We start from the raw sequence: 16,097 nt of genomic DNA on the forward strand, positions 1-16,097 counted from the left end.
GCTTTTAGACAGTGTTCTGGCTTTGGTTAGAAGCAAGAGATGACAAGGAGGCAGCTTCACACAATACAAAGTCAATGGAGAGAGTTGGATTGTCCCCCCACCTGGTGTGGGTGTGGCCTAAATGCGCTCTGTCTCTATGGATAATCAAGTAAACCTTAGTTGCTTCAATCCAGTAAGTGTTCATCTTGAAATATTACTAACAATATAAAAGCTAATCTTACATTTACCTTATAAAAATAAGTAAAAGATTTCACAGTAAAAAGACATGAATCACAAACTGAAGGTGGACGTTTGTACAATTACACTGAAATGCCTTTTACTTGCTAAAAAGTATAAACTATCAATCATACGACAGAAGGCATGTAGTAGATTGTGTTTATTAGCAAAGTTTTGATCATCATTTAGAGACCTTAGAAATGTGTGTATCAAATATGATAGGCTTTATAGGGTTACCAACCAACAACCAATCACAAAATAAACAGTACTTGCTTTATTTAACTTTCAGGCACTTTATATAGTCGCAGAAACTTTTAACACGCTCTTCTCAGCTTCAGCATCAGAGAGTTTGGAATGTCAAACAGCAAACGTGAACTAGATAATGATAATGAGACAGTAATATTTTTGTAGTATGTTTCAGTAAACATTTTAGATGCTGTGACCAATTAATGCTATTAAATTTATCATGTCATTATTACAAACTAAATTTGCACACAAAAACATTAAACCACAAATTACAAACATCCACTGGACTGAAAGAGGCTGCTCTTTACTTGTTTCCATGTTTATGTTTTATTCAAATTTTTATAATTTTTAATCATGCTGCTAATAGAACCAAAGCGATGTTGACTCTGTAGTCACTGTCTTGGTTTGCTGATGTATAACACAAGTAAATAAGAAACTTTTCTCAACTTGTTTTAGCTACATAAACAATATGACGTGCCCAACACAAAATATTTTAATGTAAAAATTACATATAAAAAGAGACACTATTTGAATCGCAAAGTTTGAACAAAATGTGCAGTTACTGCATTTTGCCTTTGCATGGCAGTATTAATTAACATTAATAATTGTGATTTCAATATCAGAAATAATTAATAATTTATAAACAAATTAATAATAAACTGAAAGGAAAACCACTGTAAAAATCATGAAAATATGACAGCTAGTAGCCAAAAATATACTGTAAATCCGCAAGCTCGGAGAAATGTCGGCAGTTATTCTCATCCTTCTTCAAATGTTAAATGTTACCTTTGTAAGAGCTTGAGGAGCCAAAGATGTGCTGGAATCAGCAAGTGAATCACAGAGGAATTGTGGGTGGCATTCTGCACTTCATTGTCTCTCTGACACCAGAAGGTCGTCACGACTCTCTACACTCTTACCTCGTCTCGCTCTCCTTTCTTTCTAAGTGTACATTAAATCTGCCTATTTTCCTACCCAGCGCTAAGAGATGCATTTGAGCGTGTCTCCTCCTCGCTGTATGTAGAGGTGCTGGGATCAGACATGATTCATGGAGCTCGTATACAGGCCCTGAGCTGTTATGCTAATTAGAGGATAGTCTCACAGGAACCAGACTTTTGACTATCCACATAATGTCTGGTCCACATTGCAGCCAAGAACCACTTAGACAGCAAGTGACTGACTGACTTTAAAAAGACTAACTACAGTTTTTACATGACATGTTTATGGGATGATTTTATGGGATGATTTTATGTCATGGTAACGGTATATAATCCAGCTTTTAAATGGTCTCAATTAGGGCTGGGTAAAAAGGATTGATTTCTTGATTTTAATCAAATGGTAAGATTTGTGTCAATACCCAGCCCTAGTTTTGACATTATCAATATATGGACTACGGAGGATCATTATTTTCGTATACCCTCGGTATACCCACTTGTTTCGCTGCTCTAGAGTAAACCACTAGAGTAAAGTAATATTGAACTACTTTGTTATGACTATATCACTGCAGTACATCAGTTAAATTTTATATTTGAGAAGCAAGTTGCAAGTTGCAACATTGGACAACAACCACAAACAAACAGTATAGCAGAATTTCTACTGGTTGACTAACTCTGCATGGTATACATCGCCCAGGCCTCGTTTAGAGGTGCTTAAATTTAAACCTCAGAGGTGGAATATACAGTTGTGCTAAGGAATATTTAATGTACTTAAGTTTCTTCAACTCTTGAATATTTGTCAAAGATTCAATGCTATGTACAGTATCTCACAAAAGTGAGTAAACCCCTCACATTTTTGTAAATATTTTATTATATCTTTTCATGTGACAACACTGAAGAAATGACACTTTGCTACAATGTAAAGTAGTGAGTGTACAGCTTGTATAACAGTGTAAATTTGCTGTCCCCTCAAAATAACTCAACACACAGCCATTAATGTCTAAACCGCTGGCCACAAAAGTGAGTACACCCCTAAGTGAAAATGTCCAAATTGGGCCCAATTAGCCAATTTTCTAGCCAATTAGCCAATTTTCTCTCCCCGGTGTCATGTGACTTGTTAGTGTTACAAGGTCTCAGGTGTGAATGGGGAGCAAGTGTGTTAAATTTGGTGTTATCACTCTCACTCTCTCATACTGGTCACTGGAAGTTCAACATGGCACCTCATGGCAAAGAACTCTCTGAGGATCTGAAAAAAAGAATTGTTGCTCTACATAAAGATGGCGTAGGCTATAAGAAGATTGCCAAGACCCTGAAACTGAGCTGCAGCATGGAGGCCAAGACCATACAGCGGTTTAACAGGACAGGTTCCACTCAGAACAGGCCTCGCCATGGTCGACCAAAGAAGTTGAGTGTTTGGGAAATAGACGTATGAGTGCTGCCAGCATTGCTGCAGAGGTTGAAGCGGTGGGGGGTCAGCCTGTCAGTGCTCAGACCATACGCCGCACACTGCATCAAATTGGTCTGCATGGCTGTCGTCCCAGAAGGAAGCCTCTTCTAAAGATGATGCACAAGAAAGCCCGCAAACAGTTTGCTGAAGACAAGCAGACTAAGGACATGGATTACTGGAACCATGTCCTGTGGTCTGATGAGACCAAGATAAACTTATTTGGTTCTGATAGTGTCAAGCGTGTGTGGCGGCAACCAGGTGAGGAGTACAAAGACAGGTGTGTCTTGCCTACAGTCAAGCATGGTGGTGGGAGTGTCATGGTCTGGGAGCTACAGTTCATTGAGGGAACCATGAATGCCAACATGTACTGTGACATACTGAAGCAGAGCATGATCCCCTCCCTTCGGAGACTGGGCCGCAGGGCAGTATTCCAACATGATAACGACCCCAAACACACCTCCAAGACAACCACTGCCTTGCTAAAGACTGTCTCCAGACCTAAACCCTATTGAGCATCTGTGGGGCATCCTCAAACAGAAGGTGGAGGAGCACAAGGTCTCTAACATCCACCAGCTCCGTGATGTTGTCATGGAGGAGTGGAAGAGGACTCCAGTGGCAACCTGTGAAGCTCTGGTGAACTCCATGCCCAAGAGGGTTAAGGCAGTGCTGGAAAATAATGGTGGCCACACAAAATATTGACACTTTGGGCCCAATTTGGACATTTTCACTTAAGGGTGTACTCACTTTTGTGGCCAGCGGTTTAGACATTAATGGCTGTGTGTTGAGTTATTTTGAGGGGACAGCAAATTTACACTGTTATACAAGCTGTACACTCACTACTTAAAGTGTCATTTCTTTATTGTTGTCACATGAGAAGATATAATAAAGTATTCACAAAAATGTGAGGGGTGTACTTACTTCTGTGAGATACTGTAACTTGCAAACTTTGGAAAATTCAGTCACTAGTTGCTAATTTGCTTGCTGTATCAGCCTGGGAACTTAAAGTCGGCATGAAATGAAAATGTACCCTTTTTTTTTCTAAATATATGTTTATTGTGAACTCATCTGTGCTTATGTTTTTTTTTTTTTTTTTTTTTTTTTTTATCAATGCCATAACTGGGTCTTCCAGTTAAATTACTGACTTCTCTCTGGTGTCGTATGCAGGACTTCTCCAATCATTTGGTCTACTTAAACCCCGCCCCTTTCTTACAATCAACTGCAAGCTCGCATTCAGATCTACCCCCAACTAATCAACCATCTAATCGTCTTTTTCGATAATCCATTTCATTTGGATGTACATCACAATACGGAAGAAAGATCTGTCACTACTTCTGTTTTATCATGACTTTAAACATGACTTTGTGCCCGGACAGATCTAAACCTGTACACCCTGAATTTCAGAGATTACGTACATCTGAAAGTCCTAAGGCTGTCTGTGTGTTCGAATCCAGCTGAAACTTTAAAGTGCTGTATAGGATGTCAAATGTCAAATGACAGCCTTGACATTTGAAATAGCATTGATGTAGAAAAGAGGAGAAAACATTTTAATTATCTGTTTAGGGAATGACAAGGTCTACTTTTTTCTGTTGAAAGTGTTGCAATTTTAGTTATTGTAGCCTAAACACATTTAGAAATGTTTTTTTTTTTTTTGTCTTTCACAATAAATACTGTAGTTTACTTTAGCAAAAGAAACAAAGACCTGAGGCCTCTATGAATTATGATCCAATCTCTTGGTTTGTCCTTTTGTGCAAACGCTGTTCTGTTATTGATGGGAAACTCATGCTTGTTTGCCTTGAGGTATTTTAAAAGATAACTTAAATCATTAAAGCCCTGAAGAAAGTCTTCCAGTCTTCCCATAGCACTTTGAAGGAGATAATGTCTTTAATTCAAAAGGCTCCAGATGCTCAAAAATCAAAACTTAAATATCCTCCTGTAACATGAAATGTAATTATTACTTATTAAAGGGGTCCTTGATTATGATTTCACTTTTTTAACTTTAGTTAGTGTGTAATGTTGCTGTTTGATCATAAACAACATCTGCAAAGTTACAACGCTCAAAGTTCAATGCAAAGGGAGATATTGTCTTTTAAAGAATTATCTGTTTAAGGACTACAACAAACGGCTGGTAAGGACTACAACAAGTTTCTTCCCAGGTTAGTGACATCACTAATCCTAAAATTTACATAAACCCTGCCCCCGGGAACATGCAACAAAGGGAGAGAAAACGAAGAGTTGTAGTAGAGTGTTGTTGCTATGTCATCATTGAACACCGTTACTGACAATCCTCATTTTGGCTGCGTGAGATTCTCCAGCTTTGTTGTTGTTGAGCAATTGAAGTGTGAGCTGTTAAAGCTCCGCCCTCTTCTGTAAAGGGGGCCGGGAGCAGCAGCTCATTTGCATTTAAAGGGACACACACAAAAAGGGTGTGTTTTTGCTCACACCCAAATAGGGGCAAATTTGTCAAGCTATAATAAATGATCTGTGGGGTATTTTGAGCTGAAACTTCACAGAAACATCCTGGGGACACCAGAGACTTACATCTTGTGAAAAGAGGCATAATAGATCCCCTTTAACACAATTAACACAGTTATGTAATTGACCAACATCCTCCAAAAAGTGTGTTTCGTTCCCTAGTTGTAGTTTTGCATGATACTTCTCTCTCTGGGCTTTTCCAGCATTTCCACTTTAAGAGCTGCGTGTGCACTTTCTGTGGAATTACAGCACAGATGGGTAAATGTCAATGAAATGTCCTGAATAGATCATCACCATAATGTGTGTCAGGACATAAGTCTCTCTGCTTCTCTGCTGCCGTGCCCCTCGCTCGGGCTGTCTTCAGAGCAGCGTATTGACAGATTACTGTGACATGATTAAAAATTCAAACTGTCAGATTAATATAATTTAGGGTCCAGCTGCTCCTGCGGGTGCAGAGATATTGCACAGAGGTATACCACTTTCTGTTTTCACCTTCAGTTAATGTTCCTTTAAATTTTTGTTCTAGCTGAGCAAAACCTATTTTTATTGGTCAGTCTTCAGAAGCCTGAGCAGAAACACTCAATGGACCAGACTCATGCTGTGTGCCACTTGACAAAGAAAAATTAAAAACTAAGGGCCTGGTTTACTAAACAGAGCAAATTTGAGACTGCAGTCCCATAATGTTATGCGAGTGTTGGGAAAGGCAGTAAACCTCTCATTCTCTCTCATATCTTCTGTTCTTCTTTCTCTCTTTCTAGTGTTGTGGATGTCTGGGAGAAGGACATTAGCGTGCACCCTCTGCCCCTCCCTCAGGGCTCATGTGAGGAGCTCCAGAAGCTTCTGATGTCCAGCACCTTCAGGCTGCCTGCATTCCTGCGCTGCATGAACTCATATCAGGTCACATACTTAGTCATACTAGACTGCTTAGGCATTATATTTCATCATCTCTAACTCCTTATTTACATTACATTAAGCAGATGCTTTTATCAAATTCAACATAAAAAAAGAGGACTACCAAAAAAGCTATTCATCCTAAAGAGACAGTAATGAGAAACACAATACAAAGTCCCAAAATTGCCTAGAAAAGCTCAGACTAGCGTAGCAATGTACTGTAGGTGTGACAGTAAATGAAATAGAGCTCTGCAGTGATGATGTATTTTTGTAGGCCAATCTGTAAGTTAGCATCACCCTCTGGACAAAAAAACACAATAGGATTTTTCCTTCTTTTGGATTATAGTCAAAATTAAGCTCTGTGACCAGTAAGACTTTATTATTATTATTACACGTTTTGTTCATCATGACAATCTTAACAAATGGACTTAACTTTTATGAATTTTAAAGCCTAAATATATTCGGCAGAAGTAAAAATCTAAATGTAGGCTATAAACAAACTACATCACGGTTGCATGATTTCAATGTCACCATCACTAAGCTGACAACACTTTCAGTCTTTATTTAAAAAAAAAAAAAAAAAAAGTTTCCCTGAAAGTTTGAGTTAGAATAGTTTGCAAGAGCGTGATTATAAACTGTAAAAGTTACTAAAAGTTACTAAAAGTTTATCTGTTCGACATGATGACATTTAATGTCCGACAACCACCGAAGTCCCATTTAGACACGTTAACAGCTTCCTTTTTCAAGACGAGTAAAAATCACAAGGGTATTACTGATGTTTGTTCTTTTTGTTTTTATGAAAAATATCTGAAAATATCTTGAGCTTGTGTTAACCACAGACCTTATTTCAGGTATTTGACCAAAAACCCATTAAAAAAACATTGACTTTAGGATGATGAACCCGGAAGTGCTAATGCTAACACGTTTCTGGGTTTTGGTCTACATAAATACATCATCCCTGCAGCACTCTATAAAGAGAGTTTAGTGATGTTGCGTCCTTGTTGTTAAATGATTTAGGTAAAGGAGGAATTCTGGTTAAATTGTTAAATTGCTGATGGGAAAACAAAAATCTGTTCCTGGATGATAAGTCCCATCGATGTAGTGCATATCGAGAAAAGGAAAGGGCCAAACACCGAACCCTGAGGTACTCCAGTGGTTAACTGATGTGGCTTAGACACCTCTTCCTACCAAAGTACTCTGAAATATCTGGCTATGAGGCAGAGCATGTGAACGGGGCAGAGTGGGAGCAGAGTGGTAATATATCCTCCGGAGCGGAGAGCGCCCTTCTTAAGATTTCGTTCTGCTGGCTCATTCCACTCAGGGCCGCTCGATCAACTCAGAATTCCCTTTTTGATATCCTGCTTCGAGAATATGTGAAATATGCAATAGGTCTAAGGTTATGGAGTTCAAATATTGTTTTAAAGGGGGGGGGGGGGGGGGGTATCACACACAGTTTCTCCCAATCTCGTGTTAATCTTGAGTACCTATAGAGTAGTAGTGCATCCTTCATATCTCCAAAAAGTCTTTAGTTTTATTATATTTATAAAAGATACATATGCTGTACCGAGTCTTTCCGAAAACAGCAGAGTGCCTGGAGGCGTGTCGTGTGAGCGGAGCTAAAGAGTGACGAGCACGCACAGCTTTTGCATAGCGATCGTCTGCAAGCTATCAATGGTCAGCTAAACAAATGTATTTAAACACACACAATACACCAACGCATTATCCCTGGATAACTTTTGAATCACTATAATGAATATAGCGTATAGTGAATGATGAATAATAAATTTATGAATTCACTACGTTCGTGTTGTTTACATTATATGCACTTAGGCGCCTATTGCCAACAAAACAGACATTTGAAGCAGTTTTACTTACCACCTGCGGTTCAGATTTATGACCGGGATCATTACCACTGTGACCGCTCCATCTTTCAGTTTCAAACGATCTGTAAATCCAGCGTAGAACTGGGCCTTGTTTATGAAACCATAAGCGCCGATCCTGAGGGCTCGAGCAGCCATGGAAAAACACAAGATATTCTCTATTCATTTTAACCAATAAATAAGTGATTGCAACTATCAGTTTCTATGGTTATTTTAATAACAAATATCGAGAGCGCATCAATGTAATGCGTGAGCACAAAACTCTCAGCTCCACTTAATGCTGGGTTCTCTGGGAAGCGAGGTTATCTTTCCCTCACAACCAAAAACACACTTCTTTGGTCATATTGTTGATTTCGTGAAGTCCTGTGACCTGTGCAGCGCTGCCGACGACTTCCGTAAAGCCGAAAGCGCGTTGATGGGCGTGCTCTTGCTCTCGCGTTCTGGTCGACGTGTGCGCGCGCTCCCTTCCGGGGGAAGTGCCCGTACAAGGAATTCCGACCTTTTTGACGTCACACAGCCCCATACTCAAAAAAAAGGCAGCAAAATTTATAAGGATTTGGAAGAGTATTTTTGGCACAGAAATACTCCGTTATACGTCCAACTCGTGTTTTGAAACTTTGGCCATGTTTAGCATGAGAATCCAACCCTTTAACAGTGTAAATAAGTCAGAATACATGAAATAGCATTATACCCTCCTTTAATGAAGTTGTGAACCTTATACATAATGGTAAATGCACAGTAAACTTCAAAATTGTTGTAACTTTGCGCGCGGCTCTGCTTCCGAAGATGCAGGACTTCGAGGTGACTCTGGTCGAGAAGCTACGTCTGTACCAGCATCTTATCCGGCACCCAGTTTGCGCTTGTTCAAATTAATTGCTTACATTTACAAAATAAGCCTACAATACCAGAAATGAGCATTTCAAAGAAAATAGGGACCCATGTTTAATAAAAATGTTCATGAAATGAAAAGGTTTAATGCAATTAGAAAATATTTAAGAGATTGTAGTTTAATATGGTTTTATACATATGTTCTCATATCCATATATTTTGTTCTCATGTCAATAATCTATTATCTATATTTTGTTCTAATGTACTAATCTCAAGGTTTACTGGGTCTTACATGATTCTTTGATTCTTTTGTAGTGTGGGTTTGGTGAAGTTTACTAAAAACAAACATTGTCATGTGTGTCCTCCAAATTTGCCAACAACATAATCAGTTTATACATAAAGAAATGTTAGCGTCCCAGACACAGAGCAGCAGCTTAAATAGGAGCGAACGTCATTTTACTGGTGAGCATGAGTGGTACATGAGTGGAGTGTTCGCTTGGGCCGAGCGCACTGGCATAGAGCAGAATGTATTGAGGATTTCAGCCAGCCGAGTGCTGTTCCTATAATGTCCACTGTATGTAGACAGGAGCACCTGGTGATTTACAGTGTTAAAGAATGCAGATAGATCCAGCAGAATAATGATGGATGAGTTTCAGTGACAATAGCAAGACTCTCCTTACTATAATAATTCCTTACATTTATATAGCGCTTTTCTGGGTACTCAAAGTGCTTTACATATGAAAGGGGGAATCTCCTCAACCACCACCAATGTGCAGCATCCATCTGGACGATGCTATGGCAGCCATATTGCACCAGAACACCCACCACACACCAGCTTATTGGTGGAGAGGAGACAGCGTGATGAAGCCAATCAGTATATGGGGATGATTAGGAGGCCATGATGGACAGAGGCCAATGGGCAAATTTGTCCAGGATGTTGGGGTTACACCCCTACTCTTTTCGAAGGACATCCTGGGATTTTTAATGACCACAGAGAGTCAGGACCTCGGTTTAACGTCTCATCCGAAGGACGGTGCTTTACTACCTTCTATGTGTGACTGTTCATATATATTTTTTCTTTTATCTTTGCAGCTAAGTTAAAGTTTTGTTGCCCATTACCTCATTTGATGGCATTTTTAATTGCCCACCTTCAGCTAAGCTGACATTAGTACCTCTCGTCTGCATTGCTTAAGCTGAAATGCCTTTCAGTGGAAAAGAAGAATGCTAATGAATAAAAAAACAACTTCCCTTTGAAGCACATGTGCATTGATATCAGGCAGATAGCCTGGTTGAAATGCTTGCCTCAGTTTCTGTTGTTTCCCCAGCATATTTGCCCCCAATTAAGGAGACAAAACATCTGTCTCTTGGCAGTCTTTGTTCCCCAACTCCCTGTGAAGAGTTTCAGGGCTTGACCCATGATGGAAAATAGTGCTGATGCTGAGGTGCAGCTTTATCCTCTGCAAAAGAGTCTATATTTCCATTTACATTCTTACTGACAGAAAAAAAGTGTCAATAAGCAGATAAAGAGGAGGATTTTACAAGCAGTGTGCAGGAATTCCTGGGAAATTGGGTATTTGTGAAGGACCTATAACACGAGGTGTGAGGGAACCGGTCTGCTACCAATTTTTAATGATTAATAATTGTGTGGGGCATGTGGAGTTTTGGATTTTTATTTATTTATTTATTGGTTCTGTTTCGAATCTTTGTGTCCATATCAACCCATTCTCACTCACAACGCATCAAAATGAAGCATGGTCAAGCACCTTTAGCGTCACTATTAGGACACTTAGGTACCCTTTGGTGTCACTATATTGATAAACTAGGGACTTGCTTTCAATTGCTTGCCTCATGTGTCAGATTAAGACACATTTAATTTTTTGTTTGCATTTGAAAAAGTAGAAATTATATATATGTGACTTTCATAGATGTCTATGAGCACTTAACTCCACCCCTGCCCTAAACATAACCACTTCTCAACAATGTAAAATATGTAACAGGCAGATAAAAGTAGTCACATGTATTTATTGCAAAAAACGGACCAAAAAGCAGAATAAAAGTATTACAAAAGACACGTGTTGCATTCTAAGTCTTCTGAAGCCATGCAATATCTTTGTTTTACCCACTGAAAATAATCACAGCATAAATCATTCAGAAGATAAATCCAAACTTTAGCACAATTGTTCATGAGACGCACCAAAGCCAATGCCATTTCACAATCAAAGCTGAGGTAACACTTCTTCAGACGGCAGTATTTGAGAGTTTTTGCGATTCGAGTGTTACAAGACGGTGGAAACTAGAGACGATAATCGCTTTTGGGTTTGTTCCACAAACAAATCAATCGTTTGGTCTCAAAAGACTTGGAATATTTATAATTTTTAAATAAATTGTGACTTGTTGCATCTTCTTGTTATATCCTGTGTTTTATATTGTTTTGCATTGGTTAGGTTTAGGGAACATGTTAGCTGCCCAAATATGTCTAAATAGTGTAATTTAAATAAAGTTTAATTATTATATTATGTCATGCCCTTTGCATCTCTGTAATGACACCAAAGGTTTCTCATTAAAAGCAATTGAGTTCCTAGTTCATCGATTATAGTGATATCTTTAGCATCTTAATAGTAATGCTAAACATGCTTGACCATGCTTCAGCTTTTGACACACTGGGAGTGAGAATGTGTTGTCTATATAGGCAGCAACATCCTATATAGGGAACATTCTAACTGAAATAGAACCTAATAATGAAAACAATGTCAGCCTGTTGAGCTCAGATCATCTGCACAGTGATTTAAATGCCAGAAGCTTAGCGCTACATTAAACAAGCTTCTTTTGGGGATTTCTTTTGTAGCCATGGTTTTATCTGAATTCAGATAATGGACTTGTTTCTCTGGCTAGCAATGTGTTTTCTTTGCTGTAGCTGTTGGAGACATTGAACTTTCTCCATCAAGTGGAAAATTATCACTCATCTTGCCAATTTTTGTAGTGCACTGATGATAAAATGGCAGACAGACATCGTCAAGTACATGTGCCTCTGGGAATGCTGTGTACAGTTCATTCAACGCCTTTGTTGTGCTGAGAACAACCACTTACACGCAAACACCTGACCTATATAGATAAAAAAGCTCACTGAGTGGAACCAGTTTGCACGAATAATGTTTTCCAGTGTTCAGAGGGAAGTTGATCCAGCTAATATCAGAAAGAATCACAGCTTCAGATAACCCTGTTTTTGCAGTCATTCATATGTTATGATTTGCATCCAATTTAAATTTGTCATTTAATTTCAAGCTAAACCAACTAAAACTTTGGGGTCGGTACAATTTTTTGTGTTTGCTTTTGAAAGAAGTCTCTCATGCTCACAAAGACTGCATTTATTTGATCAAAAATACAGTAAAAATGTCTAATTTTTATTTAAAATATTGTGAAATATTACCATTTAAAATAACTTTTCTATGTGAATATATTGTAAACTGTAATTTATTCCTGTGATCAAAGCTGAATTTTCAGCATCATTACTCCAGTCTTCAGTGTCACATGATCCTTCAGAAATCATTCTAATATGATGATTTGATGCTCAAGAAACATTTATGATTATCATCAATGTTCAAAACAGTTGTGCTGCTTTATAATTTTGTGGAAACTTCAAAAAGAACAAAAAACAGTTCAAAAGAACAGCATTTATTAGAAATAGAAATGTTTTGTAACATTATGAATGTCTTCACTGTCACTTTTGATTAATAAAAACCAAAAAAAACAAACAAAAAAACTTACTGACCATAAACGTTTGAATGGTAGTGTATATCAGTTTTTATGATAAAAGATTTTGGTCATACCACTCACCCCTATAGCTCTGATGTATCTAATTGAAATGCTGCTGGTTTGACAGCCTAGTTTATGATGTGCATGAGTTACTGGCAGCGTAAAGCACACTGAAGGCCGTGAGGGACCACAGCAAGGATGAATCCTTGAGCGAGAGTTCAACATCGTCCATCACAGGACTCGAGGCTGGCATGAAGCACATTTGGTTAATGCTGCTCTTTTCTGTTTGGCACATGTTTTACATTATGCTATCGAAGTTAAGTGGCCATTTTTGTCATCTTTTTAGTTTTCATATATTTAATGTAAATGAAAGATCCCAGAATTTGTCATTTCTCAGCAGGTGGACTGTTTTTGAAGTAATTAAACTTGCAGCCTAATGCACACCTAACTGTGGATCACCACTTTTGAGTCATATAAGTCAGAGGACCTCACAAGAATTTTGGCTTATATTTCCTACTGTTCAAAAGTTTGGGCTCAGTAAGATTTTTTTTTTTTTAAGAAATCAATACTTTTATTCTGCAAGGACATTAAATTGATCAAAAGTGACAGTAAATACATTTGTAATTAGGGCTGCCCCCTAATAGTCGACTGTTAGTCAACGAGAAGAGGCTTAATCGACCAAAATTGTATTAGTCACTTAGTCGCAGGGGGAAAAATCCACAGGAAGTGGCGAAGTCACACAGTCTGTGATGGACAGATTGTTAACAGGTCTATGTGGTAATTACAGTACATCGGGCAGGACATCCAATTGCTCGCCTATCATTCATCAATCTCAAATATGGCTTATCATCTCAAACATGTAAGTAGTAGCAACTTTAAATGCTGCTCACTTTAACATTAACCTAGAAAAAATGTGGTCTTTTCAAGCTGAATAGTAGCACGCTTACTGCATGACAGCTAACATAGAGGCGCCGGTGCGATCACTTGCACTTAAAATACTCCGTCATTTTTGGTCATACAGATAAGAGTAATACATCTATTGAATCTGTGAAGTCTACTTTTATTTGTGTGCACTCACAACAACATCAAAATGTTGTGCTTTTTTAAAATAATGAAAGCAAACAGAGGAGAAAAAAAGAGAAAAAAGAACCAAAACTCTATGTAAACTTGCCTCACAGACATAAAAAATTAAATCTATAGAAAGCGAAATGTCTACTTTTAAATGAACCATTTCAAATGGAAAACAAATATTCTCAGGTTATGTAATCCGTATGAAATGTGCATATAGGTGTGTCCACTACTGCAGAGATGACGAGTCAGCATCGTCGACTTCATCACTGCAGCCGAAAATACAGAAAATGCAAGTTTATCAATTAATTATTAAAATGTTAAAGCAATCTCTTTGCTGTTTTTTCCCAAAACATTCATAATCATTACTTACATAATATTTCCTTACATTTAAAAAAAAATAAAAAATAAATAAAATAACTTACCGCATCAGACTTAATTGCTGTGAATGTGAACCAATTTTTTGTGTGTGAAACGATGCAAAGCATTGCAACTTTATACAGTAAAACACTAATTGTTGTTGCAAGATGTTGTGTGTTTAATTCAGTGAGTGGCACCAGTTGTTATATTGGAAATGAACTATTTTGCATTTTTAATCCAATTTTGTTAAACAAAAAAAGAAGTACACTTGATAGTCAATTGAGATAATGAATTAAGAAAGGGATTTTTAAAAAAATGGCTAATATTATCTCCAGTTCAAATGTAACGTCTAGTTGAGTGAATTGCATTGTGGGATGCAGTAAGCTGTTTTATACTGCACATTTTAGTATGTAGTAGGTCATCCAGATACTCTATGCATGTTTGCACCATGTGGATACTGTACTATATTCTGCAGATATTGTAAGAGCAGTATGTAAGTATGGTTTTCTAAACATAGTCTGTTCATCCTCTCTCATCAGGTGGCCTACATGCGGATGTGATGTACTGAGCTCAGAACCCAGTGGACCAGTTTATCATCGCAATGTCACGCTCTTCTAGGCTGTACAAACCTATTAAATACAAAACATTAAAACTTTTTTTTTTGTATAAAAACTTTTGAAGCTGTGTTTTGTTCTACAGTCTATAAAGGTCTGTACTCATCTCTGCATGATATGAGAAGGAAGTGGCCTGTTATCCTTTTTAATTGGGATTTTTTTTGACATCCTGTTTTGCAATCTGTACCAGTGTAAATGCCCATCATGCTTCATTATAAGGACATTGAATATCATTTCATGCACTCTTAAAACATGTTTCCGGTACTTTGGTTCACTATCTTAGTGCACTTTGTCAGAGTTCATGAGTTAGCAGCAGTGTGCAGTCCAGGCAGTGCCGGGAAACACTGTGTTCCCAGATGTGACTGAGTAAATGTATTCATAGAGCTTTCTGAATATGTTTAGAGCTCACTGTGCTTAATAACACATCATGATGTCAATGTCTAATGACAGGTGGGAACACACTTTTCCTTTAAAAATGCCTGGCAAACACCACTTACATTTTTCTGAAGAAAACTTTAAATTTTTTATTGTCCGTTTTTAAAGCAGTCTGAAGTACTTAAAAATCAAAAAAGGTTTTGATCTGAATGCTCAATTCACAAACCTCTTACAGAGTGAAAGTGACCCATACTTGGAATTTGTCTTCTGCATTTAATCCATCCAAGTTAGTGCACACACATTAGAAGTAGTGTATAGTGAACACACACCCAGAGCAGTGGGCAGCCATTTTTGTTGTGGCGCCTGGGGAGTGATTGGGGGTTAGGTGCCTTGCTCAAGGGAACCTCAGTCATTTCCTTCCAGTATTGAGAATCGAACCTGCAACCTTGGGTTACCAGTCTGACTCTAACCATTAGACCACCACTGCCCTTGTACCAGAGAGATACAAAACTACAAATAGACTATAGGCTTGAGTTAAACAAAAAAGGTTTTTCCACAGGCCAAAAAACAATCAAGAGATATGTGGTTTGTAGGGCAAATTATTTTACCATTTACAGCATTCTGTTATTCTTCCAGGTATTTGCCTATAGCAGCTAATGAATCGAAAGTTCACACACATTCACAGAAAATATTGCAAAATAAGGTGGATAAAACAGTAATTTTTTTGCTGATCGGTTGGTTCAAGGTTTATAGACCATCGTTTCCCTCTGATCATCTGACCACCATCATCTCAATGTTAGAGGAGGTGCAGGTTGTTGTGTTTCGTGGGAATGTTGTTCCAGGACCAACAAAAGACAACGCACGAACTCGTCCTGCTCAGGTAAATCATGCTGTGTGAGGTGAGTGTGTGATTTATAAGTATAGTGGAGGTGATATTTTGCATAGAGCTGGTGTGGGTACTGAAGGGATGAGCTAATTAAGCACATGTGCTACTGAGCTGTCACAGGGCTCTTCT

General features: G+C 38.1%; 1 protein-coding gene across 4 annotated transcripts in view; it reads left to right on the forward strand.

Annotated features, from left to right (window-relative positions):
- The window catches only part of ube3d (ubiquitin protein ligase E3D), a 35,030-nt gene extending 20,265 nt beyond the window's left edge, over positions 1 to 14,765 (forward strand). The window contains exons 9-10 of one of the 4 annotated variants that reach the window (XM_051866089.1): positions 6,072 to 6,210; positions 14,633 to 14,765. In XM_051866089.1, coding sequence (XP_051722049.1) covers positions 6,072 to 6,210; positions 14,633 to 14,653 — 160 coding nt within the window. In that variant the 3' untranslated portion in view covers positions 14,654 to 14,765. Of the gene's footprint in view, positions 1 to 6,071; positions 6,211 to 13,953; positions 14,605 to 14,632 lie in introns of those variants that run through there. The other 3 variants (XM_051866092.1, XM_051866088.1, XM_051866090.1) reach the window with 3 other exon arrangements.
- Positions 14,766 to 16,097: the final 1,332 nt, after the last annotated feature.

The sequence above is a fragment of the Ctenopharyngodon idella genome, chromosome 16 (genome assembly GCF_019924925.1).
Source record: "Ctenopharyngodon idella isolate HZGC_01 chromosome 16, HZGC01, whole genome shotgun sequence".
Lineage (NCBI taxonomy): Eukaryota > Metazoa > Chordata > Actinopteri > Cypriniformes > Xenocyprididae > Ctenopharyngodon > Ctenopharyngodon idella.